We start from the raw sequence: 27,055 nt of genomic DNA on the forward strand, positions 1-27,055 counted from the left end.
CACTGGAATTTGTGCAGCAAAGTGACGCTGTCTTTCTCAGAGAAGTGCACCAGTTCCCATGAAAAGTACCTGGCCCATAATGGTCATTCATTTGTTGGAAGGGAGGAAGGAAAGAAAGAAAGAGGAAAAGAAAGAGGAAAGAAAGAAAGAAAAAAATTGAATAGAAAAGAGAAAATAGAAGGAAGGGAGAGAGAGAAGGAGGGAGGGATAGAAGAAGGAAGGAAGGAAGGAAAGAAGGGAGGGAGGAAGGGAGGGAGGGAAAAAGAGAAGAAGAAAAGGAATGAATGAATAAATGAACCAACCAATGAATTTGAGCAAAAGAATCGACCTTCTGATCCATATACCACCTACTGGAATATAAACCCTCCCAGTTACAAGGCTGTGGACCTCACATCATCTCAGGCTCAACCTGACCACCCCACACAGAAATCTTCGACCCTGACCAGCGTGTCACCTACATAGTGAAGTTGGTGATGAAAGCTGCAGCTGGAATCTGCATCTGGAACTCAATGTCCTGGTCCTCAGAAGCTCTGTTCAGCATTCTACAGGAAACAGTAGTGAAGGCATAACGGGAAATGATGGTAGACTTCACCGAGAATTCTGTCATCAAAGGTTTGGTTTTCTGTAGGAATGAAAACACACAGTATTATCGGTGATGCATGAAAGCATTTTGGTGGTAGGGGAACGTCTTTTTTTCTACAAGGGAAGTAATTGTCAGTTTGGGAGCCTTTGGCATGTGATTCCTATCTCCTTTCTTCATCTTGTCCTGATTTCCCCATTTTTAACTCCCTTCCTTTGTAAAACAACCTTGATTGTTTTGCATAAACAATTAGTAACACATAAACAAATCTTTTAACCTAACTTTAACAAGTGAACACAGTGAAGATGTCCAATTTTGCAAAAAATACACATTCCTTAAATAGTTCAATCAATTATTGGAATTTTAGAAGTAAAGTATGTGCTGTATATAATACTCTTCTGTTTTCACTTTTACATCACATTTACAGGACTACTGAAATATTCCAAAAACCAGAACATGACTAACAAAAATCTCGTATTTTAAAATTACTTTCAATGTCCACCTAGAGAAACAATACACCAGAGCTTCCCTATCTGTATTACAGGCACATTACTGTGAAATAGGAATCAATACTGAACTCAGAAGAGTATCTGGAGAATTGAGAACCCAGAAAAAGAAACGCCTAAGTCTGTGCTAGCTAAATTTATCCCGAAAGCCTCTGATAAGAGCAGTAACTAGAAGGTGCAAATGAAAAGCCTGTTAAAACTCTTCAGGGTTTTTTCTAGTCCTCACAACAGAGCTACATCTGGTGATAGCTGGTAGCAGAGGCCTGAAGAAGGAAGACAACATTTGTAAGGAAAGCCACAAGCCACTACTAACAGAGTGATTATCTAACTCCAGGAACTGGCCAAGCAATTGATAAGCATGTTATGGGCTGTGTCCTCCTAGAATGCACATGTTGAAGCCCTAACCCACTATGGGAGGTGGTGGGGTTGAGGGGAAGGCAGTATTTGGAGATGAGTGCCTTTGGGGGAAATTAGATTTAGATGAGGTAATGAAAGTGGGGTCTCTATGATGGGATTAATGCCCTTAAGAGAGGAGACATAAGAGAGCTCTCTCTGTCTCTCTCTCTCCATGTGCATACACCAAGAAAGACCATGTGGGCACACATTAAGAAGGCAGCCGTCTACAAGCCAGGACAAGAGCCCTCATCAAAAACCAAACCCTACAGAACCTGGGTCTTGGACTTCCAGCCTCTAGAACTGTGAGAAAATAAATGTATGTTGTTTAAGCCACATGGTCTATAGAATTTTGTTATGGAAGCCCGAGCAAGCTAAAACAAGACAATACCCCATGACGGTGTTGGAAGACGTATGCAGTAGGTGTTTTATTCCCATTTCATAGATGGAGGGAAGTCAAGCTTCATGAGGGCACATATTGGTCCATGCCAGCAAGTAATGGATGTGGAATTTGAACCCAATCCCACTTACTTCAAAGTCTGCACTGGCCACTCTTATGCGAGACTGTCTGGCTGCCCTCTGCAGACATGTCCTACTCATCATTGTGTGCTCAACCCCTATCCTGGTCCTGGGCACACAATGGCTCTCAGAACATGTTGAATGCAACTGGCTTACTCTGATAAGATTCTACTCTCTCCTTCAGGAACTGTGACCTAACTGGGCAAAGTTTATTTCAACCCTCATGTGCTTTATTAATTTATTTACAGTCCTAGGCCTGTTTGCAAAACAGATATAAGGTTGTGACCTATTGCTATCAAAGACATATTCCTGCTGTGACATACAAAGGTCATCATAAACCTTGCTTCAAAAAGGTTACTACAGAGGGTTATTCTATTTAAACAAATACGTACTCAAAATGTTTGTGTCAAATCATGATCTGCATGCAAACCACCAAAACCTTGAGAGATATTTTCTATGATGTATTAGAGAAGTGGCTATAAATATCAAACACACTGACTGGGCGCAGTTGCTCACACCTGTAGTCCCAGCACTTTGGGAGGCCAAGCACTTTGATGTGCCAAGGTGGACAGATCACCTGAGTTCAGGAGTTCAAGACTAGTCTGGCCAATATGGTGAAACCACATCTTTACTAAAAATACAAAAATTAGCTGCATGTGGTGGTGCATGACTGTAGTCCCAGCTACACAGGTGGCTGAGGCAGGAGAATTGCTTGAAGCAGGGAGGCAAAGGTTGCAGTGAGCCAAGATTGTGCCACTGCACTACAGCCTGGATGACAGAGCAAGACCCTGTCACAGGAAAAAAAAATATATATATGTACATATATATGTGTGTATATATACATATTATATATACATAATATATATATACACACACATTATATATATATATATATATCAAGCACACCTGAGGATGGACTCGAACACCCACAAGACAGGGAGCTGCAAGGGTCGGAGCCAAGCACATGAGCAAGGGGAGAGAATGGGCAAGCACTTCATGCAAAGGTGTCAGGGCCGTTCATCTTCGTGGCAGATTGTGCAAGAACTTCCAGTCTTGGTAACTCAAAAAAGCCAAAGACAAATGGAACAGCTTAAGGAAAATGTTAGGGGGATGTGCATCTTTCTTAAAGAGATACAAGGGATAAACATTTACAGTTCATTTAAGTAATGATTAAGTTTAAAAAAAATCTGAGCATAGTTGAAAGATTTTTGCCTAAAAGAGGAAAAGAAACCTTCCAGTTTAGTTTTAGAAGGAATTATTTCAAAGTAGCGCTTCTCAAAAGTGTGGTCCTCGGACCAGCAGCATCACCATCACCTGGAAACTTGCTAGAGATTCTCAGACTCCATCCAAATCCACAGAATCTGAAACTCAGAGGGTGGGCCCGGCAAGCTGTGGCTTAACAAGCCCTTCAGGTCATTCTAATGCCTGATCAAGTTTGAGAATGACTCTTTTAAGTAATTGAACTTTAAAATATATATTTCTTCATCTGCAAGTGAAGAGGGCTTGAATAAATCACCAAAATTACATCCACATCTGTGATCCACAGATTTAAGGCAAAGCTAAAACTGAGGAATAAAACCTTCGGGTTTAGGAAATCATGTCTGAATTGGGAAGGTGGACTATATGGTATCATTTTATGGAAATCTAGCCTCTTCAGGACAAAATCTGTCTCTCTCCTCCAAAGCGATTAGGATTAAAAAAGAGACTCCAGCATGTAGCTTTACCAAATGTTTCTGTTAAATGATCTCATTAAAAACATTTCTTACATTTCAGTAAAGGCAATGAGGATCAGGCTGGGGATGGTAATGATAATGATCTTAACAACATGACAACCTGTAGGGGTATTTTTTAAAGTTAAAATTTGTATCTCATTATCTTTCAAAAAAAAGAACCCCAAGGTTAATAAGACCATGAATTGAGATGAAGTGTTTACTTTGATCTGTGTTATTTCTGGAAAGAGTTTTTCTTTCTAAATTATCCATGATTAAATATATTCTTTTATCTCCAAATCTGAGCTGGTGTATAAGAAATGCCCCATGGCTGTGATCTTGTGATTTTGCAAAGCATCTAAAATACCATTGCACACAGCTCTGATTTCTATAGATGCATTGGAAAGTAAATAGGAATCAATGCATTATAAAAAAAAAAATCCTATGAACTCGGTATATTCTAGCTTTATCATTCTCTGCTTTATTTAAAATTTAAACTAGTGTTTTAAAAATTATCTAGTAACATATGCACATGGTAAAAACTTCTAATTATGCTGAATATAAAATGAAAATAGCAGTCTCCCTCCCACCCCAGATTCACAGTTCCATTTCTCAGAGACAATGTTTGACAACTTTTGTATATCTTTCTATAAATATATACTGTACTAATTTGCTTAATCTCACCTAGTGATATAGTTAGTCCATCTTTCCTTTTCTGTGTTTTAGCTATCTCATGCTGCTTAACAAGTCACTCTAAAACTCAGTGGTTTAAAACAGCAGCAATCCTTGTGTTTTCTCTCAGGGTTTCTGTGGGTCACGAATTCCAGAAGGGCTTGGCTGGGAGGTCTGGCTTCTCTACAAAGGGTGGCTGAAGCTGGAATTGTGAGTTGCTGAGGCAGCCAAGGCTGGCATCTCTCCATCTCATGCTGTCCCTCAATCTCCTCTATATAGTCCTTCCAAATGGGCGAGTGTAGATGAACTCACAGCATGGGCCACTGCACATGAGTCAGGCTGGTCACCTGGTAGCCACAGGCTCTACTGGTCACCTGGTAGCTTTCTCAACAGCAAGGTGGAAGCTAGATGCCCTGTCACACACTGACCTCAAAAATCACAATGCATTACTTCTATCATACTCTACTGGTCAAAGCAGGCACAAAGGCACACTCAGTTTCAAAGGCGGAGGGCACAGGCCCCCATCTCCACGGGAGGAATGGCACATCCAAGTTGCCATCTTTGGAAAATGCAATCTGCCACTGAACAAAAAATATCTACCTCCTTCCTTTTTAAAAATAGCTGCATAGTATTACATTTTGTGGATGCATTAAATTTTAGTTAACCAGTTCCCCCATCATCCATCATCCATTTGTAATCATTTTTCATCATTTTTGGAAAGTCCTTTCAGATGTCCCTGTTCTCTCATTCATCTGTAGCAGGAGTAGGCAAGCTATGTCAGGCAGGCCACACTGTTTTGTAAATAAAGTTTTATTGAAACACAGCCACATCCATTCATTTACATACTGTCTATGGCTGCTTTTCTGCTACAATTGCAGGAAAAACATGGAGAATAACTCAGCTGAGCCCAGCTGCTCCTGCCAAGGAGCCCAGCTCATGAAGGAAGCTGCACTGCCCACTCCAGAGCAGCCATCTGCCACCTGAACAGCCCAGAGCAACCTCCAGCAACACCACAGGCCGGAAGAATCACCAAGCTGAGCCCTATCCAAATTCTTCCCCACCAAATGATGTGATAAAATGGTTGTTGCTCTAAGCCACTGAACTTTGCGGAAAATTTTTGTGCAGCAATAGAAAACTGAAACACCTGTCTAGTCTCTGAAGACATTTGAGTTTGCAACCCCACTTCAGTGTGATTTGCTGGTGAGTGATATTTAGTTATTTTATTAGTTATTTCCAACTCTATGTCATTTCTGATCTTTACACACTTTGTTATGTTTTGTAAACTAGACTTTCAGCATATTAAAAATATCCTTGAAAATTTTTTGGAAAAGTTAAATTATGAAGATAAACTGTAAAGAAAAAGAGCTTCTGAAATCTAAACTCTTCACTTTTCCAGTCTAGGCCAAAGTCATTTACTGTGTGACTTTGCCAGATCACACAGGTAAAAGGTAGTCAATCCCCAGTAGCCATTCAAAGCCCCGATTCCCAGTCCTCCCTCTTTCAAAAAAGAACACAGAGACCACTTGGCTAATGACAAGGCTTTTCACAGTGATAATTGTTTGATAACCCATAAAATATAGAACTCCAAAGGTATACTAAATATAATTCAGTCTTTGGTGCTAATTCAAAAGTTACTTGTGAGCCTCAGTTACCATCCATTAAATTGTACACATTGACGATAGAGGACATTAAACTGAATGTATTCTCTGAACTGTAGTCATATTCTGACACTTCAAAAATTCTTCTGGTCAACTTATCATGTAATTCTTTTTTTTTTTTTTTTTTTTTGAGACAGAGTCTGGCTCTGTCGCCCAGGCTGGAGTGCAGTGGCGTGATCTCAGCTCCCTGCAAGCTCCGCCTCCCAGGTTTATGCCATTCTCCTGCCTCAGCCTCCCCAGAAGCTGGGACTACAGGCGCCCGCCACCACGCCTGGCTAGTTTTTTTTGTATTTTTAGTAGAGACGGGGTTTCACCGTGTTTGCCAGGATGGTCTCGATCTCTTGACCTCGTGATCCGCCCGTCTCGGCCTCCCAAAGTGCTGGGATTACAAGCGTGAGCCACCGCGCCTGGCCTATCATGTAATTCTTTTACATAAAAGTAGAATACTAGTCGGGGGAGAGTATTAAGTTCACATCTTAAATAAGCAGAAGTTTACAGCTCTAGCTGCACAGTGTTCCAAGTAAAATTTAGCTCCTTCTGCTAATAGTTCTTGCTCAGTAGCGTTTTTAAAATAGATCAAAATCTTCTTCACTGGGTATGCTTGAGACTATTTTTAATGTTGTGGTGATTTGTTCTTATTTATGAGATAAGAAATAATTTCATTAAATTTAAAATGTGAAAATTAGAAGACACCTGACAATATTAAGTTTATTACGGTATCTTCTTATACCTTAAATTAAGTGTATAGATTTAGTAGAATTTTCCACAATATTACATCAAGAATATGAAACTTAGTTTATGGGCCCAAGAGACAGGCTGAAAAAAGGTTCAAGAAACTATTTTAGTTTTTGTGCTTCTGCCCAGCTACAATTCTCCCAGGAGCCCCTGCTGTTACTGACATACCACAGCCTGGCCCTTCTGTTACAGTTCCCTTGGTGCAGAATCTACTAGATTCAATTAGGCACAAGTCTATCCCCCTCCCAGTTACCAACCCTGCCCTGGTAGATTATGGGATTATAAACATAGAGAACAGAAGTCATGACTACTACTTTTTCCTGTTGACCTTCCCCTTCCCCTTCCCCTTCCCCTTCCCTTCTCCCTCCACCTTCTTCTCCTCTTTCTCTTTCTTCTTCTTCCATCTTTCTTCTTTATTCTTCCTCCTTTCTTCTTCCTCCTTCTTCTTCTTCTTCTTTCTTCTTCCTTCCCTCTTCTTCTTTCCCTTCCCCTCCTCCTCCTCCTTCTTCTTTGCATTAGAAGGAGTTTCTATTTAGATCATGAGATATAATAGTGCTTAACACGGTGTTCTCTTTTTATCTACAGCTCTCAAGATAGAGGAAAACTATATATGAAATTTAATCTTTTATGTCTAAAGAGATAGGGGATATAGGAATGGGTGAATGGATAGATGGATGGATGGATGGATGGATGGATGGATGGATAGATAGATAGATAGATAGATAGATAGATAGATAGATAGATACCTTGACTGTAAGACCTTCCAGTGTTGAGAAGAAAGATAAATCAGTGAAGTCTGCAAAAGTAAGAAAAGGTTTTAAAACATATAGTATTTACATGTGGTGAAAGAACAGAAAGAACATTCTAAGAACACGGAAGACATGGAAATGGAAATGAATCACAGCACATTCCCAAATCAATGACTAGAAAGGAGAGCATGCTGTGAGAAGAATATTGGACAGGCAGGTAACACTAAAAACAAGCGAGGCCTTTGCATGGCAGAGGCTCATGAAAATGTGTCATGAAAGGAAGGATATAAAACAGTGGCCTCACTTTTTCCCAGTACACGGTTCTTAAAAATCCAACATGCTTTCCATATTTCTATTTCAGTCATAACTTTGTTTTGGGATGTCCGCTGGAAAATAATGGCAAAAAAAATCTTCCTGTGACATAAGATAATTTCTTCATTATTTTTTCCTACAAAGGCAACACAGATGGAAAAGTCATTTGAGGCAGGGAGTGTCTTAATTGCTCAAGGGATCCAAGCTTTGGGTATGACTCATGTGAGGCACTTAAAATCAAGCCACCCGAGGACGTCCTGAGTCACCCAAGATGCCATCTGGAAATGTGGTGGAGGAACGGTTGGGACAGCCTTTGCCAGCACTCAGGCCACAGTGCCTCTTCCTAGAATATTAACCTTTCATTGTTTTCTTTCAGTCTAACCATTCTTTAGCAACCATTAGAAGTCGTTATGGAGGTGGGAGAGAACTCAGAAGGCTGGAGCGTGGCAGTTGGCTGACTCCACACACCAAATCTCTACTAACCCTTAATGCTTCTCCTTTCTAAGAAAAACAATACAGGGCCAGGCGTGGTGGCTCATGCCTGTAATCCCGGCACTTTGGGAGACTAAGGTTGGTGGATCACCTGAGGTCAGGAGTTTGAGACTAGCCTGGCCAACATGGTGAAATCCCATCTCTACTAAAAATGCAAAAAATTAGCTGGGTGTGGTGACAGGAACCCGTAATCCCAGCTACTCAGGAGGCTAAGGCAGGAGAATCACTTGAACCCGGGAAGAGGAGGTTGCAGTGAGCCGAGATCATGCCATTGTACTCCAGCCTGGGTGAGGGTGACAGGGGCAAAACTCCATTTCAAAAAAAAAAAAAAAAAATACAGCCCATGTTGTTTTTGAATGAAACAGAAGATACTTCCCTGCTGGATTTACCACCTCAGGGAAATCATTTTACCCTTCTGTAGACAGGAAATGGCATCGGTTCTGAATCACCTACTTGTGCTAATATAGTCTACTTAGTGATGTTTCATTATATTTAGAGGAGAAGGAAAACAAAATGCCATTTTTATTTTTGTATAAGAAAGGCGCCCCCCCCACCCCATTCCATACACTTCCTGAACAGGATGCCCCACAATGGTCAGAGTTGGGCACAGGCACAGACACACATATGACTAGTCCTCAGTGAGGTATGACGCCCAGAGTCATGCTACCTGCTGTACTGACCATATTTTCTTGTTGTCGATATTCTTGACGCTCTGGCATTTGGGGCTTTGATCCTGGAAAGACCGTCCCTCCCAGGGCTGGCTCCTTCCTAGGAACAGCAGACAACCCTGCTGCAAGCACACCTTTGATACATAAACCGACCAATCCAGAGCCACACATCCAACCATCTCCCATAGCAAACTCACGCACCTCGGCTGGGCGCGGTGGCTCACGCCTGTAATCCCAGCACTTTGGGAGGGCAGGGCAGGTGAATCACCCGAGGTCAGGAGTTTGAGACCAGCCTGGCCAACATGGCAAAACCCGTGTCTACTAAAAATATGAAAATTAGCCCAGCGCAGTGATGTGCGCCTGTAATCCCAGGTACTCAGGAGGCCTCTAATCCCAGGTACTCGGGAGACTGAGGCACGAGACTCACTTGAACCCGGGAGGTGGAGGTTGCAGTGAACCGAGATCGTGCCACTGCACTCCAGCCTGGGTCACAGAGTGAGCCTCTGTCTCAAAAAAAAAAATAATAATAATAAATAAAACTTATGTACAAAGCCAATACTCCTCCTATCCTAAATCTCTCCAGGATGAAGTACCTGACAACTAGGGACCATCCCTACAGCCAATCCTAAACCTCCTCAGCCTACCTACTACCCCGCCTTGCCCATTTCTTCCCATGAAAACCCCAATGTAGGCTCTGAGACACATACTTTCCTCTGCACCTTCTGCTCCTGGCCCACCCTGGCGCCTCCCCATGCATCCTGGGATGGTGCGCTGTCGCCCCTGCCTCCAGGGATCTGTGAGTGTGAAATTCCTCCTTCACGTCAGTCATTTCTGTGTCTGCGTATCTTACCACACTCGACAGAAACAAACCCTGAGCACAAACTGTACAACACCCGCTGCAAAGCAGACGCCAAGACAGACCCTGCAGTCAGGAGGTTAAATGATGGCAGAGAATCATCTCGGGAAACCCAGGCCAGGATCCGTTCAGCACCACGGAAACTCACACACAAAGATGCCCCTGCTTTCCAAAGAGTGAATATTTTGTGTGTATGTGGTGCCAGGGAGCTTCATAAAAAGGGTATCTAATTAATTCAGAATACAATCAAACAAATTCCTGCGGTCCTGGCAATGTTACGGGAGTACCAGCTGTTGCCATCCACATTCTATTCATTAATTCAAGCACAGAACACTCAGAGAATGACAACTGGAGGGAGATGGCAAGAATGCAGGCTAGAAGGAGACTCATGGGATGAACTGAGCTCCAGAGGCAAACAGGGGGAGCATCACGCAGGGTCACACACGTCCTTGGAGCTTATCCCACGGGTGATGCGGAGTCACTGGAGACGTGCACGCAAGAGAGTGATGCGCCAGGTCTACCACTGGAAAGATCATTCTAGTACCGACTGGATGGTCAATAAAGTTCATGTTAAAAATTCATGATACTTGTAAAAGTAACACTTTCAAAATTCTAAGAAATTTCTAAGAAAAACCTAAGAGGTTGTATAAATGGTCTAAGCCAAGGAGTTAAGAAAATCTTTGTACACTTAGAGGCTAAATGTACAAAGCCTCTTTTTCCTTTCCTTTGAAAGGAAAACATAAACTGCTTATTACTTAGGAACTGAGCACTTTTACGTGGCAAACATACCAGAAAGCAAGTTAATAAATGACAGATTTAGAGAGGAAATCTTCCAATTTAGAAGACGGAAGGTATCTATAACATACAAAGGTCTCTGATAAATTGACAATGAGGTAGATAAAAAAACACAATAGAAACATGGGCAAAGGACCTGAAAAAAAAAAAAAAAAAAAAAAAAGCAATTCACAGAACAACTCTGAATGGCTAACAAATATAATTTAAAATGTCCAAATCTTTGTTATGGAGAATGGTTTGAGCAAATAAAAGAAAAAAATTCCAAATTCGTACATAGTCAGGGAAAGGCAAGTTAAAGGAACAATGAGATATCACTTCCTAAGTAAAAGACTGACAAATTAAAAAGAGTAATTGTATCGGCCAGGCGCCATGGCTCACGCCTGTAATCCCAGCACTTTGGGAGGCTGAGGCGGGTGGATCATGAGGTCAAGAGATCGAGACCATCCTGGCTAACACAGTGAAACCCCATCTCTACTAAAAACACAAAAAATTAGCCAGGCGTGGTGGTAGGCACCTGTAGTCCCAACTACTCAGGAGGCTGAAGCAAGAGAATGGCATGAACCTGGGAGGCAGAGCTTGCAGTGAGCCAAGATCGCACCACTGCACTCCAGCCTGGGTGGCAGAGCAAGACTCCATCTCAAAAAAAAAAAAAAAAAGAGTAATTATATCGATTGCTTACAGAAATGTGTGTATTCATCATTGCTGATAGATATGGTATGAATACAGATAGTGTTAAGAGTAATTGTATTCAAAAATTAATCTGACATCTATCAAAAAAGAAAAAAAAGGTTGTTTTTGAGACAGAGTCTTGCTCTGTTGCCCAAGCTGGAGTGCAGTGGCGCGATCTCAACTCACTGCAACCTACGCCTCCCTGGTTCAAGCAATCCTCCTGCCTCAGCCTCCCGAGTATCTGAGATTACAGGCATGCGCTACCACATTTGGCACATTTGTGTATTTTTTAGTAGAGACGGGGTTTCACCATGTTAGCCAGGCTGGTACCAAACTGCAGACCTCAGGTGATTCACCCCCCTCGGCCTCCCAAACTGCTGAGATTACAGGCGTGAGCCACTGAGCCCGGTAAAATTTAAAATGTATATGCACTTTGAATCAGTAATCCTCCTATTGAAAATAAAAGTCATACAATTAAAAGTACCCGCATAAAAGAAGAAATGAAAGTGTTTTTTGAAGCATTGTATACAGGGTGAAAAAACCTGGAAATAAAATTGAGAGTTCATCAGTAGCAGAATGTTTAGTAAATTATAATACATATAAATATAAATACAGATTTAAATACATACAACTGAGAGGCCCATTTGGTGTATTAGTTAAGAGCATGGACTCAGACACTGAACTGCACTCAGATCTTGGCTCTACCACCTCTTCCCAGCTGTGTCATCTTGGGAAAGTTACTCACTCTCTCTGACTCCGTTTTCTCATCTGTAAAATGCCTCAAGTACTTGTTATAAGAGTAATTGAGGAGCAGACACAGTGGCTCACGCCTGTAATCCCAGCACTTTGAGAGGCCAAGGCAGGGGGATCATCTGAGGTCAGGAGTTCGAGACCAGCCTGGCCAACATGGTGAAACCCCGTCTCTACTAAAAATACAAAAATTAGCCAAGTGTGGTGGCGCATGGTTGTAATCCCAGCTACTCAGGAGACTGAGGCAGGAGGATCTCTTGAATCCAGGAGGCAGAGGTTGCCGTGAGCCGAGATCACGCCACTGCACTCCAGCCTGGGCGACAAGAGTGAGACTCTGTGAGCATTCGGTCGGCATGAGCTGTCACATGCACCCATGGTTTTAGAGCAATGATCAGAGGTTTCCCGTGTGCAAATGTACCTCGGGTTCCCCTGCTGCATTCTGTTTCTCAGTGGTACTTGTCATCACCTCAATTATCGGTATGCTTACAATTTACACGTATGTACATATTGCTGGGAGGCTATTCTCCATGAATCTCTGGTGTTTCTGCACAATTTGCAAACAGAGACTCTAGCTGCCTTTGCTGGGAACCACCTTTACAAACGTATAGTGAACAGCCTCAGAAGACAGGTTCCCCCTTCAGGGAAGAAGACAGATTGGCTTAATGTGCAGAATAATAAAGCAAATATCTCCCTCCAGGAGCAAAGCCCAGGCAGGCTTAGTGCTCATTATTAAAGAGTCAAGTTCCCTAAGTTAAGGGCTCCTTTCACACAATGCGAACCAACTGCATGGCAGATGTCATCTGGCCATCTCCATCACCTTCTGGGAACTGGGCTGGGACAATGGCACACATGCTTTGACTATTGCTGTTACTGTGAGTAATAAATTGTCCTTTGTCTCTGATCCAGGAGTCTCCTGTTTTCTGCTGGCATCCATGAAATGGTAACAAACTAGCTTATTAGCTTGTAAGTAGCTTTAATCTCAGCCCCTTAACAATTCTTGACATGTTTATGTACATATATGATTGTCTAGGATTATGTGAACATGGAGAAAACGTGAAAGAAGGAATACTAGGCTAATGAATTTGGGGTAACAGGAGGCAAGATTGGGAGGATCAGAAGAAGGAAAGGAGATAAGAAAGCCAAGCAAAAAAAAAATTTTTTAAATCCAAAATCTCAATCCAAACAAGGATGGTCATGATCGTGATATTGGTAATGACAAGAAATCTGAATTCACTCAAACACCAGCCAGGTGCAGGGAGGGCTAGGATAAATGCCTCAGCAGAGTCTAAAGGCATGTCTCTACATTTTGATATTTCGCTCCATGCACAGTAGTAAGGAAGAACTGAGGTCGTTTCAAATAAGCTCTTAGAGTTACTGACCCTTTGCCCAAGTCCCAATCTCTTAGCCTCCAGCATGCATTGAGAGCCTGTCCAACTTTCATCACGTGATGCTTTAGCCTACAAATGTGAATTCTTTGGTTGCTTTAGTTGTTTACTTCACAACAAAGCTCTTATTTCCTGGGTAAGGATGTCATAAAAATAAATAAAAGTTATATTTAGGCTTTAAAAAAATAAGCCTGCAAAGACCTTTGTGTTTATAGTCCTACCGAAATAATCAGGTCTCCTTCCAGAAAAAAGAAAAAAAAATCCCCTTAAAGAAAGCCTTATAAAAGAGTCAGCTATGCTGCTTCATCTCAGAATTTTTCTACAAGCAGCTTTATATGTTTTGGAGGATCTGCACGCAAAGTGGATACCTGGTTCAAAATAAATAGAAGGATGAGGGAATGGGCTTTCAAGATGCACCATGAATATACCTACCAGCCTCTGCAACAGTCTGACTTGCCTCGGGACCCTGAGTCCATCCTATAAAAGAGAAGAGACTGTTAAAAAGGTGATTTAAAAAAAAAAAAAAAGAGAAGAGACATGAAATATGATTGTGAGGTCATTCTTACATGAGTTATACAAGGGGGTTAAAATCTATTCAAATTCACCAAAAGCCCTATCTATCCTGAAAAGCAGTTTTGACTTTTTTCAGGGAGTTTGTTTCCAGGCCAGAATTAGAATTCAGCCCTGTCAGATCTGGCTGACTCTTAATCCATAACATCACTCTACCTCGTCACCTCATTCTTCTCTCTGTAAGAGGAGATGGATGAAATGACAGGAACAAAAAGATTGAGTATTTGTATTCTGTTTCATTTTATTTGGGGCTTCAAGTTAAACTCTTTGCTACTGTGTCTATTACAATAAGTACAGGTATTCAGTCTTAATTCCAATGGGCTCACTATTCAACTTAAAACTCCAGGAAACTCTGGAAGCAAAACTGAACTTATCTTGAATTTTCTTCATTGTGTCTTTTCTGGATGATTTCTTATATTCTTCCGCATGCAGGGGAGGGATGTGGGAAAGTGATAAAAATCATCTTTTTTTTTTTTTTTTTTTTGACATGGCCTCTCTCTACAGCTCAAGTTGGAGTGCGGTGATGCGATCATAGCTCACTGCAGTCCCAACCTCCCTGGCTCAAGCCATCCCCCGGCTCCAAGCAGCTGGGACTGCAGGCATGAGCCACCATGTCGGGCTCACTTTTGTATTTTTTGTAGAGACAGGGTCTCGCTATGTTGCACAGGCTGGTCTCAAACTCCTGGGTTCAAGCGAACTTCTTACCTCAGCCTCTCAAAGTGCTGAGATTACAGGCATGAGCCACTGTGCCCAGCCAAAAATTATATTTTTAAAAACTCATTAATAATTAATTAACTAGCCCCTCTGGACTAATTTAAAGGTCTTAGCTGGTTATATGGACGTCACTCATGGCAAATCTCATTAACTAATAGAAGTGTAAACTAATATTGCTGGGAGTAATAAGTTTTCCTTCCTTTCTGGAGAGCAGTTTTACAATGTAGATCAAAAACGTAAGAAATATGCCTAGACTTCATGTCTATGTTTTTTGTTTGTTTTTTGAGACAGAGTCTCCCTCTGTTGCCCAGGCTGGAGTGCTATGGCACAGTCTTGGCTCACTGCAACCTCCGCCTCCCAGGTTCAAGCAATTCTCCTATCTCAGCTTCCCATATAGCTGGGATTACAGGTGCCTGCCACCATGCCCCACTAATTTTTTGTATTTTTAGTAGAGATGGGGTTTCACCATGTTGGCCAGGCTGGTCTCAAATTCTTGACCTTGTGATTCGCCTGCCTCGGGCTCCCAAAGTGCTGGGATTACAGGTGTGAGCCACCGTGCCCGGTCTTTTTTTTTTTTTTTTTTTTCTTTTTTCTTTTTTTTGAGACGGAGTCTTGCTCTGTTGCCCAGGCTGGAGTGCAGTGACACCATCTTGGCTCACTGCAATCTCTGCCTCCCAGGTTCAAGCAATTCCCCTGCCTTAGCCTCCTGAGTAGCTGGACTACAGATGCGCACCACCACACACGGCTAATTTTATTTTTGTGTTTTAGTAGAGACGGAGTGTCACCATGTTGGCCAGGATGGTCTGGATTTCTGACCTCGTGATCTGCCCGCCTCTGCCTCCCAAAGTGCTGGAATTACAGGCATGAGCCACCGTGCCCAGCCAAGTTTAACTTTTTACGACACTGTCAAACTGTTTTCCAAAGTGGCTGTAACATTCTGCATTCCCACCAGTATGCAATCTTTTAATTTATAAATTCTACTTACAGAAAAGCATCATAAGGGAGGAAAATACTGATAGAAAAAAGAAACGAACACAAAAGAAAATTCTTGGCAACTTCTAAAACAATTGCTCATAATTACAAATAGCCTAAAATGCCCTGAAAATGTGGTTAAGTAGACTATGATACATTGATTAATGACCACACAGCTACTGAAAATAAGGACCTGCACCTACATTTATTAACATGAATCAACATTCACTTTACTGGACTTCAATGTTGTTCTCCAAATATCTTCCTAGCTCTCTGCCAGAGGAATTAGTCCTTGTGGCTAGATAGTGTCATGTGACTAGTTCTGGCCAATAAGTTATGAATGTAAGTAACTTTAGTCCCTTCTGAGCCAAGCATTAAGTTAATGTTCAGCGTTCCAGAACTGCCTTTTCTTCAGCACAGTAATTAGTAATGTTTGGGGTAATGGCTGCTCCATGAAGCCCAAGTTCACAGTGACCAACAGGTGCAGAGCTGCTCCACTGCTGACCCAAGATGGACAAGGTGTATAAGCAAGACGTAGAGTTTGTTATTTAAGACACTGAGAATTGGGGATTGTTGGGTACCACAGCATAACCTAGTCTATTCTGAGAGAGATGTTCCTGACACAATTTTAAGTGACGAAATCAGGTAACAAAACACTATATGTAACACGATCCCATTTTTGTTAAGTGTAAGTGTTTTTATGCATAGAATGTGCATCAAAGTGCTAATCAATGGCTGTTACCTTTGATTGACATCTTGTTCTTTAAACTTTTCTGTATTACCTCAAGTCTTAACAAAATGCAGATATTTCCATCTTGAAGACTAAACGTATAAGAGAAACTCTTTTTTTTTTTTTTTTTTTTTTTTTTTGAGGTGGAGTCTGGCTCTCTCGCCCAGGCTGGAGTGCAGTGGCGCGATCTCGGCTCACTGCAAGCTCCGCCTCCCGGGTTCCCGCCATTCTCCTGCCTCAGCCTCCCGAGTAGCTGGGACTACAGGCGCCGCCACCATGCCCGGCTAATTTTTTTGTATTTTTAGTGGAGACGGGGTTTCATTGTGTTAGCCAGGATGGTCTCGATCTCCTGACCTCGTGATCCACCCGCCTCGGCCTCCCAAAGTGCTGGGATTACAGGCTTGAGCCACCGCGCCCGGCCAAGAGAAACTCTTTTAACCTCATTCCCTGCTTTATCTCCCCACCCAAAAATATACATACATTGTAAGTTGCCATTCTAAGCCATTATAGAGTCTACTATTCAATAGAACATGAGATGGAGAAAAATAGTACAGGATTTAGGCTGACATCCACCCTGACTCCAAGTAAGAACCTATCAATGAAAGAGTCAAACTCTGTAAAATATTTGAAGAGATTTTTTCTGATCCAAATAGCAGTGACCACAGCCCATGACACAGCCCTCAGAAGATCCCGAGAATACATGCCCAAGCTGTCGGGGTGCAGCTGCTTGGTTTTATACATTTTAGAGAGACATGAGACATCAATCAAATACATGTAAGATATACATTGGTTCAGTCCAGAAAGGCGGGACATCTTGAAGGTGGTGGGGGCTTCCAGGTTATACTTAGATGTAAAAGTTTTCTGATTGGCAATTGGTTGGAAGAGTTATTATCAATAGAAAGGAATCTCTGGGTTATAAGAAGAGATTGTGGAGACCAAAATTTTATCATGCCGATGAAGCCCCCAGGTAGCAGGCTTCAGAGAGAGTCGACTGTGAATGTTTCTTATCAGACTTAAGGTCTGTGTTGATGTTCATGCTGGCGGGGTACGAGGAGGCATGTCGAACCCCCACTTCCCAGACCCCCACTTCCCATGTTGGTCTGAACCAGTCTTTCAGGTTAAACTTAGAGGGCCCTGGCCTAGAGGAGGAAGTCCATCCAGATGGTCGTCGGGTCTTCAAATTTTATTCTTGGTTTACAAACCAAACACTTCCTAGGAGTATATTGATTTTGGAATTCTAAAATGAGGTGAGGCTGGGCGCGGTGGCTCATGCCTGTAATCCCAGCACTCTGGGAGCCTGAGGCGAGTGGATCACCTGAATTCAGGAGTTCAAAACCAACCTGGCCAACATGGCGAAACTACATCTCTGCTTTAAAAAGACAAAAATTAGCTGGGCGTGGTGGCGCACGCCTGTAGTCCCAGCTACTCAGGAGGCTGAGGCAGGATAATTGTTTGAACCCAGGAGGTGGAGGTTGCAGTGAGCCGAGATCATGCCACTGCACTCCAGCCTGGGCGACAATGTGTGAGAGTCCATCTCAAAAAAATAAATAAATAAAAAGTAAAAGTAAATTAATTAATAAAATAAAATGAGGTGAGATGTACAAGAAACTGTGAAAGGAAGGCCATCATAGGGACCCTGGGCAAGTTCTTTATCAGTCCTATAGGATCGTCTCTGGCCCTTCCCTCCCTAAATTGTGGAAGAGCCTGGGGACCACTTAAAATAACTATGGTCAGAAGGAAAGCCCAGCCCCTCTCAGGTATTAAGTTCCCTGATTGATCTAAAGTATTTTCTTTGAAGTTTTCTCTTTTGTAAAATAAGTTTTCCAAGAAAATAAGCATGCTTCAAGGAGAACAAGAGAAGGTGGCTTTTCATTTTTGAGACGACTATCTGATGTCTCAGGGTATCACTATGGCCACACTTCAGTCCAAGTTTCAACTCAGCTTGACCCAGAATCAAAACTTCCCAGTACACATGTGTTGCTGGTGCAAGCTAGGATTGGAAATGCAAATGACATTAATATCATCATTGTTTTCAGTTAAGAATTCCCGATCCTTTTTATTGTTTGAGTGTTTTCCCGGTGCCTTTTAAGAAACTAGGGGTGGAGTCTGGGTACAGAAAAGTAACTGACTCCCAGCTTCAGGGCAAAACTACCGTAAATAGTCATCTTAGAGCTTCCACTGACTTCCTGAAGGCCCCAAATCACGGACTTAAGAGATGGTGCTACCCAGCTGTGGTTATTTCTCCAGCATCAGAACAGAAGCTATCCAGACTACAACATTTATTAAGAAAAACGTAAGCCACCATCTCTGCCACCAGGGACCATCTATCTAATTTTCAAAAATATATATACTCACAAAAGCACCACAGACGAAGTAAGTTTTATAAGTTACAAAAGAAATAGATGAAAGAAGAGATCACTATGCTCTTGAGTGTCCATGGAGGGATTTATGAAGGAGACAGGGCTAGAGCTTAGCTGTGGAGATGTGTCTTGGAGTGGGATGAAAAGGAAGAAGAACGTTAAAGAGAATCAGATTCAACACAGGAACAATCCTCAGAAAATCAGCTTCATAGACCTGCACCTGCCTCTACCACAAATGGACCCAGCAACGTCACCACCAGGAAACAGAAGGTGAAGTAAAGGCTTCCTTGGCACAAGCATGTGGCAGTAACATCAACAGAGCTGTGGAGGGTGGAAGCTCCAAACCAACCCCGTTATCAATTAGTGCAACTATAGGTGGAAAAAAGAAACCTGCCAGTGCTGCTTAAGTGTTTATAATTTGACTGACAGAGGTTCTGTTCTTCGTCCCAGAATCCATCAGAGCATCAGATCATGACTGAGGGAGGAAGAGAGATAGGTACTTGAGTCATCTCAAGAGTCCATCCATGGGAAAGAATGGGAGGCAGGAGGAGAGAAACTAAACCTAATTCTTGAGTATAGACACTCCACCTTTGGTATGGATGCTTTAATGACCCAGCTGACTTAAAGAGAGACGTAAAGGCAAGGTTCACATCATCCACTCTTCCTTTTGAGCTGTAACATTGTATCTGTGACTCTAGGTCCAATAACACACGCATCCCCGGGGGTGTGGACAGGTGCTGGCTGGTGGCCCATTAGAATCGGGCCACAGAGCAGGTGAGCAGTGGGCGAGCCCGCATTACCGCCTCAGCTCTGCCTCCTAATGCTTCAGGCACTAAATTCTCATAGGAGGCAAACCCTAATGTGAACTGTGCATGCAAGGGATCTAGGTTGCGTGCTCCTTATGAGATTCTTCCTAATGCCTGATGATTTTAGGCGGAACAATTTCATCCTAAAACCATCCCTCCCACCCCCAGTCCATGGAAAACTTGTTTTCCACGAAACCGGTCCCCGGTGCTAAAAAGGTTGGGGACTGCTGCCATAATGGATTCAAGAGCCATTACACGGAGGCCAGCTTCAGCCAAACACCTTCAACTGACTGAAGTCACGAGTTCCTAGAGGGATCTGTACGAGGAATTTATCCACCACCTGGCCCCATTCTTCTGAGGGCATTCTGAAATGCTGAGACCAAAACCGAGAAACTGAAGAGCCAATTACCTTAGAGATCTGCTATAGGACCTGGAACAGAACCAAGGGCTAGATGTTGGAAAGTCACTGAGATGCCATTTATCATGTGGGCTGAGAACAGTCAGTCTGAGAATATTCCTGTTTGGGTAATTCTATATCACTCACCCAAAATTTTTCTTCCTTGAAAGTAATGTTGCTGTCAGTTGTTTAGCTATTAACCATTTGCAATTTGGGGTGCCTATCACCTTGTAATGGAAGAAGAAACTTGATATTCCAGCTAAAATTCCAATTTCCAGGAAGATTTTTTTTAAGTTTTTTTTGAGACAGAGTTTCCACTCACACCACCCAGGCTGGAGTGCAGTGGTGTGATCATGGCTCACTGCAGCCTTGACTACCCAGGCTCAGGTGATCTTCCCACCTCAGCCTCCCAAGTGCACACCACCATGTTTTTGTATTTTTAATAGATGTGGGGTTTCAACCATGTTGTCCAGGCTGGTCTTGAACTCCTGGGCTCAAGCCATCTGCCCACCTCAACCTCCCAAACTGCTGGGATTACAGGTGTGAACCACTGTGCCCGCCCGATTAAAATTTTTTAAAAGCAACTGCCATTAGACAAGTCACCCTGCTTGTTTTCTTTACCTATAAAATATCAGGAGCCGGGCGTGGTGGCTCATGCCTGTAAACTCAGCACTTTGGGAGGTCAAGGCAGGCCGATCATCTGAGATCAGGAGTTCGAGACCAACCTGGCCAACATGGTAAAACCCCGTCTCTACAAAAATACAAAAATTATTCAGGCGTGGTGGTGCATGCGTGGAGTCCCAGCTACTTGGGAGGCTGAGGCAGGAGAATCACTTGAACCCAGGAGGCAGAGGTTGCAGTGAGCCGAGATCACACCACTGCACTCCAGCCCGGGCAACAAAGTGAGACTGTCTTAAAAAAAAAAAAAAAAAAAAAAAAAAAGAGGCCGGGCGTGGTGGCTCACGCCTGTAATCCCAGCACTTTGGGAGGCCGAGGAGGGTGGATCACGAGGTCAGGAGATCGAGACCATCCTGGCGAACACAGTGAAATCCCGTCTCTACTAAAAATACAAAAAAAATTAGCTGGGCATGGTGGCGGGCGCCTGTAGTCCCAGCTTCTAGGGAGGCTGAGGCAAGAGAATGGCGTGAACCCGGGAGGCGGCGGAGCTTGCAGTGAGCAGAGATTGCGCCACCGCACTCCAGCCTGGGTGACAGAGTGAGACTCCGTCTCAAAAAAAAAAAAGAGAGAGAGAGAGAGAGAAGAAAAATTAGGGAACTGGATGTTGCTTGTGGGAAAATAATGAGTGGTTTGGAACCCTCCTCCCAAAAAAATCCTCAGGTCTTCATCCTCTGGCCCCCATCTTCCTAAATCGACCTATTCTACTGTTCCTCACATCCAGAAACACCTGCCTGGCATTCCCAGCAGCGACCCTGAGGACATGATGAGCGAGATCTCCTTATATTTGAGCATCCAAGGACTGGGGAAAGTGCTAGTTACGAACACCAAGTCACACACAGCTCATCATCCAGTTCTCAGGACTTCCCCACCCTTCCTTTCCGCCCTCAAGAAATGGCAAATGGCTGCTTTGGGAGTGACCAAATCTCTGGACTTTCTCCCACAGCATACTCCTTCCGCACTCTGCCCTACAAACTCATTTCAACAATCCAGCCCTGCACATAAGGGAGGCATTATTGAGTGGCCTGAAGCTTACAAAATCTTTCACTGGCTTTGTTTTTTAAAGAGTTAAAAAAAAATAGCTGTCTTGATTTTTGTTGCTTTTTTTTCCCCCCCAAAAAATGCAAAGATTTGCTTCTGAGTGAGAATTTATAAGAAATTAAAAATCTGGAAATGTCCAATTCAGGGAATGAGAAATGTATCACCACAATAGATGTTTGAATTACAACTAGCATGTTTTGCACCCCACCTCTGTGCCATGAGCTACAAATATAAATCACATTTAAACAAGTTCAACTAAATTATAAAAGTGAACGTGGCTTGCTCTTTGAAGGATTTGCTGAGAGCACCAGCTTTGGTGTTCGGCACACCTGCACTCCAATCCAGGCTTTGCACATAGTAGGTTGTCACTTCTCAGAAAGGACTTCCTGGTTGTCCTTTGTCAAATAAGTACATTGAGACGTTACAGCGGTAGTCAGAGACTTAACTAGGCTGTGCATAATAGTAAATGCAGCTAATATTACCTAAGTGTTTACTATATGCAAATGCTTTGCCTGAATTAGCTCATTTAATCCTCAAACAACCATAAAAGCAGAAGTGTGTTATTTTTATAAAAATGTAATTATTATTTAGATGCTAATAAAACATAACCTCCAGGACCCCTCACTTGTGCAAGCCTCTAAAAATGAGTGGTATTTGTGGTGCCTGTCAGATTGTCAAAATGTATAATTTGTTGTGCTTTCTTTATTATTCTAAATGAATGGTCCTTTTAGCACCTAATTTTGTAGTCATAATTTGATACTTTTTTCCTTCAAGAGGGTCCTGCAAATTGTGTACTTTACTCTCCTCCCAAAGCCTAGATCCACCCCTGCCTATGCAGTAGGAATTATTAACAATTCTGTCTCGCAGATGATGAAACTGAGGCCCAGAGAGGTTAAGTGACTTGCCCAGGTACACACAGCCTGTAAGTGATGAGGGCCAGATTAGAACCCAGGCAGTCTGGCACCACATGGAGTGCTCAACTAGAAAACATTATTGCCTCTTATTATTTTCACATAAAGCTCCTAGCAAACTCCCGGAGACACTGGGACATTACAGATACTCAATAACTGGTGGCTTTTGCTATTTTGTCAATCTAAAACTGCTTTGATAATAATGGGAATATAACACTATCTTTATTTAAAGACACTATATAAATGTCAGCTAACAAAACAGATGACTCTGTAGCAGACAGTTTTTATACAAGGGACTTTCTTTTAAATACTAATTTCCCAAAATATCCTTTAAAAATACTACTGTTCAAAGTGTGCGGCTGGGCACAATGGCTTATGCCTGTAATACCAGCACTTTGAGAGGCCAGGGCAGGCAGATCATTTGAGCTCAGGAGTTTAAGACCAGCCTGGTCAACGTGATGAAACCTCGTCTCTATTAAAAATACAAAAATTAGCCAGGCATGGTGGAGTACACCTGTAATCCCAACTGCTTGGGAGGTTGAGGCATGAGAATCACTTGACTCCGGGAGCCAGAGGTTGCAGAGAGCAGAGAGCCCTCCACTGCACTCCAGCCTGGGTGACACAGCAAGATTCTGTCTCAAAAAAAAAAAAAAAAAGTGTGGTCCATGGACCACCTGCATCAGAATCATCTGCGTCCCATCCCAAACCTAATGGATCTAAACCAATGGAAGTGGAACTCAGGAAGCTGAATGTTTAACGAACACCCCAAGTGACTTTTTCCCCCCGAAGGGTGAAAACCATTGCTTTTAGGAGTCATTCCACTACGGGTGACTGAATACCCATTGTCTACAGATGGGGTGGAGGGTGAGAGGTGAAGGAACTTGAATCTAAGGTGTTACTGGTATATTTCCAATTACAGGTGAATGACAAATAACTACAATGCAAGTTAATAGTCATATTCAGCTATATTAAAATTTGCATAAGATTTGCATAGACTTACATTTTAAAAATTAAGTTTACATACAATTTTAAAGACCATAATGATTGAGAATAGAGCATTCATTACATTCTCAGGTTCTGTTCTAAGATTTAAGTATATTAATTGTCTCACCTTTCAAAATCCTAACTAAGTAATTGCATCGTCCCCATACAGAGATAGAGGCTTGCAAATGTTAAGTGACTCCTCAGTCAGTGCAGACCCAAGATTTGAACCCAGAAATCTGGTGCCAAAGCCCATGCCCTCAAACCCTATATCACAAAAACTAAATATAAAAAAGAATGGATTAGGGATAAAAGGTAAAATTGCAAGTTCATAGAATTTTCTACCTTGGATTTTTTTCCTGATTTAGTTATTTTTAAGATAAATAGATATTGTGCTGGGTTGAAGACAGCATGAAATCACTAAAATACGTCCAAGCCATGTTTTTCTATGACGGAAAGCCCAGAGACTGTGAAGCCTACTTGGGCTTGTAGATGTTAGAGTTTAAACGGTCTTCCTAGTTTAGACACAGAATCTTTGTTTCAGTCCATCCCACGCTCTCCTGTCTCCACGCCCCCAACAAAGTTTCAAGATCTTTACCCTAAATTCCTTCACTCAGCACTTCAGCAGGAGTCTAAGACCATGGCCAGCATTAAGTGCTGACAACGTTTTAAGCACTGGGGTGTCATAATTCATTCAGTCCTCACAACCCTATCATTTCTCCACATTTCACAGAAGAGGAATGTAAGGCCGAAAGGACATTGCCCAGGGTCCCAGAGCTGATAAGTGACAGGATCAAGAATCAAGTGGTCCCAGACATCCTGGCACCAAGCCCATGCCTTCAGCCATCTACTAAAATATCTCCCAGTTATTGAGTGCCCACTGTATACCAGGTGCTCAACACAAACTAGCGGAGTCCTTGCAAGTTTGCTCAAAAAGAGCTGCATTCCCTGCCCTGACCAACAAGGACATGAAGGCTCTGAGAGATTAAAGGTCTTGCCCAGAACACACAACTAAGTAGAGCCCAGCCTGTCTCTTTGCATCGAAAGCCTGCACTTTTCCAACACCACTAGGATGCCTCCTGGGATTTTCATTAGCTATTCCCTCCCTAGAGGGAAGCATCATTACTACCACTTTACTGTTAAGCACATTCACAAGACAGAGAGCATGAAGATAACCATCTTCACGTTTAGGCAGTTGGTCTTCAAAACTGCTCTTCAAAACAGGGCCTGGAAAAGGGAGAAAAGGTCCGCCTACTTGTATCTTCCTCCCACCGTGCACGAACACGCTGGAAGCTAAACGGCTTAAATATTTAAATGGCATGTGTGTGAACAGCACTTCTACTTTATGACAGAGTCATGTTGCGCATTAGCTCTCAATGCTATTTGTGTGAACCCGTTTCATACTTTTTAAAGACAAATTGCCTGTCTATTCATCATTTTATTGACATTTCATATTTGCAGGTTTTATTCGCCTGTGAGGTCAAGACATTTAAAACACAAATCCTGACAAACGCACAGACCAGCAACTCAAGGAACTCAGACGCTTTGGTTCTCGGTGCTGGCCACCTTTAAATGCTAAACCACCGGTAGTCACTAAATGGGAAAGTCGTGTTCTCCCCGTTTTCAGATGGGAAAAGCTGAGGCTTCCAGGAGGCTAGAACTCCTCTCAGATTGCCTTTCTCCCTGGATCAACCCGGAATAATGATAACAGCAGACGCCCCCCACGCGTGGTAAGGAAAAAACCCTGTAATTATAATAACTTTTGGAGCTGCCTCAGAAATTAACGACGAACAGAAATCTGCACAATGAACAGGAGCCAAGAAGAAAAACGCGGCTCCGCAGGACACGTCCCGGGCACAGTTCTGCAGGAAGCCTCAGGCCAGATCAGGCACCGCGGCTCACACAGAGGTGACCCACAAGTGACCCACAGAGGGGACCCCTGGGCCTCCGGTGGGGGCCTGGGCTGCGGTCGAAGGGGGCCCGGGCAGAAGCCCCAAGGCCGGGGCGGCGGAGGGAAGGGGGCGGCCGCGCCCGGGCCCCGGCTCCCGGCGGCTCCACTTACTTGCTCCGTAGAGTGGCCCCAGCTCTGCGCCTCTTCCTGCGACCCCACACACAGGGACAGCCCCAGGCACAGCCCCAGCAGCAGGAGCATGGCGGGGCGAGGGCGCGGGACGCTCGGGGACCCGGCGGGACGCGCTTTGCAGCGCCCAGGGCTCCTGCCACTGCGGGACGCGCTCGGGGCCGCCCACCCCACGGTCCCAGCCCGGACCCCGCCCACCCCGCGGTCCCCTCCTGGACCCCGCCTACCCCAGTCCCAGTCCGGACCCCGCCCACCCCGCAGTCCCCTCCTGGACCCCGCCCACCCCGGTCCCAGCCCGGACCCCGCCCACCCCGCGGTCCCCTCCTGGACCCCGCCCACCCCGGTCTCAGTCCGGACCCCGCCCACCCCGCGGTCCCCTCCTGGACCCCGCCTTCCCCGGTCCCAGCCCGGACCCCGCCCACCCCGCGGTCCCCTCCTGGACCCCGCCCACCCCGGTCCCAGTCCGGACCCCGCCCACCCCGCGGTCCCCTCCTGGACCCCGCCTACCCCGGTCCCAGCCCGGACCCCGCCCACCCCGCGGTCCCCTCCTGGACCCCGCGTTCCCCGGTCCCAGTCCGGACCCCGCCCACCCCGCGGTCCCCTCCTGGACTCAACTCCCCCACCCCCAGCCCAGACCCCACCTCCCCGCCCCTCTAATCCGGGCCCCGCCTTCTCCACGCCCATTCCCAATCCAGGCCCCTCATTTCCCGCCCGCTGACCGGACCCTGCCTCCCTGGACCCCCACCTGGCCCGGGCCTCGCCTCCCTGGGCCCCGGTCAGGACCCAGTTTCCTCAGGTCCCCAACCCCAAGCCCCGCCTCTCCATGCCCCCATTTCCCCCCACCTCCCCCGTCCCGGCCCCACTTCTCCTGTCCGCGTCCCCACCGAGGCCAACTTCCCGCACCCCACCTACCGCCACCCCCTTAAACCCGTCCCCGCCTCCCTGAGCGCCCCCACACCGGGCCCCGCCTCCCTAGCCCCCACCCCGCCCCGGGCGCCGCCTTCCCTGCCTCAGTCCCACCAGAGGCCGCGCCTCCCCAGCCCCCAACGCCGGGCTCGCTCTGTTCGGAAAGAAGGCACTCCAAGCCTGCCTCGCCGCGCACAGCAGGGGCCACCTGTGCTGTCCCCACAGACCCCCCCACACACACACACCCTCCCATCCTGCGGCTGTGACACTTTGCTAAGGACCAGTCTCCTCTGTCGAGCCTCCTACTCCGTTTCTTGCCTCCCCCGCCCCGCAACTCTTTCTTCCTCTCCCTCAAGGTGCAAGATGTTTCTTTGTGGACTTGCTTAATTTCTGTCGCCAGAGGACGCGGGAAGGCCAGCCTGGCCCTCAGCACACAGCCCACCCCGCACCTGCCAGCCTGAAGC

At 44.5% G+C, this 27,055-nt stretch overlaps 1 protein-coding gene across 1 annotated transcript in view; it reads right to left on the reverse strand.

Moving 5' to 3' along the window:
• The window catches only part of ITIH5 (inter-alpha-trypsin inhibitor heavy chain 5), a 104,558-nt gene extending 78,727 nt beyond the window's left edge, over nucleotides 1-25,831 (reverse strand). The window contains exons 1-3 of the mRNA XM_005564592.5: nucleotides 25,668-25,831; nucleotides 13,881-13,925; nucleotides 459-622 (exon numbers count right to left, since the gene is read on the reverse strand). Coding sequence (XP_005564649.3) covers nucleotides 459-622; nucleotides 13,881-13,925; nucleotides 25,668-25,757 — 299 coding nt within the window. The 5' untranslated portion in view covers nucleotides 25,758-25,831. The remainder of the gene's footprint in view (nucleotides 1-458; nucleotides 623-13,880; nucleotides 13,926-25,667) is intronic.
• Between the last annotated feature and the right edge of the window lie 1,224 nt (nucleotides 25,832-27,055).

Source organism: Macaca fascicularis, chromosome 9 (assembly GCF_037993035.2).
Source record: "Macaca fascicularis isolate 582-1 chromosome 9, T2T-MFA8v1.1".
Taxonomy (NCBI): domain Eukaryota; kingdom Metazoa; phylum Chordata; class Mammalia; order Primates; family Cercopithecidae; genus Macaca; species Macaca fascicularis.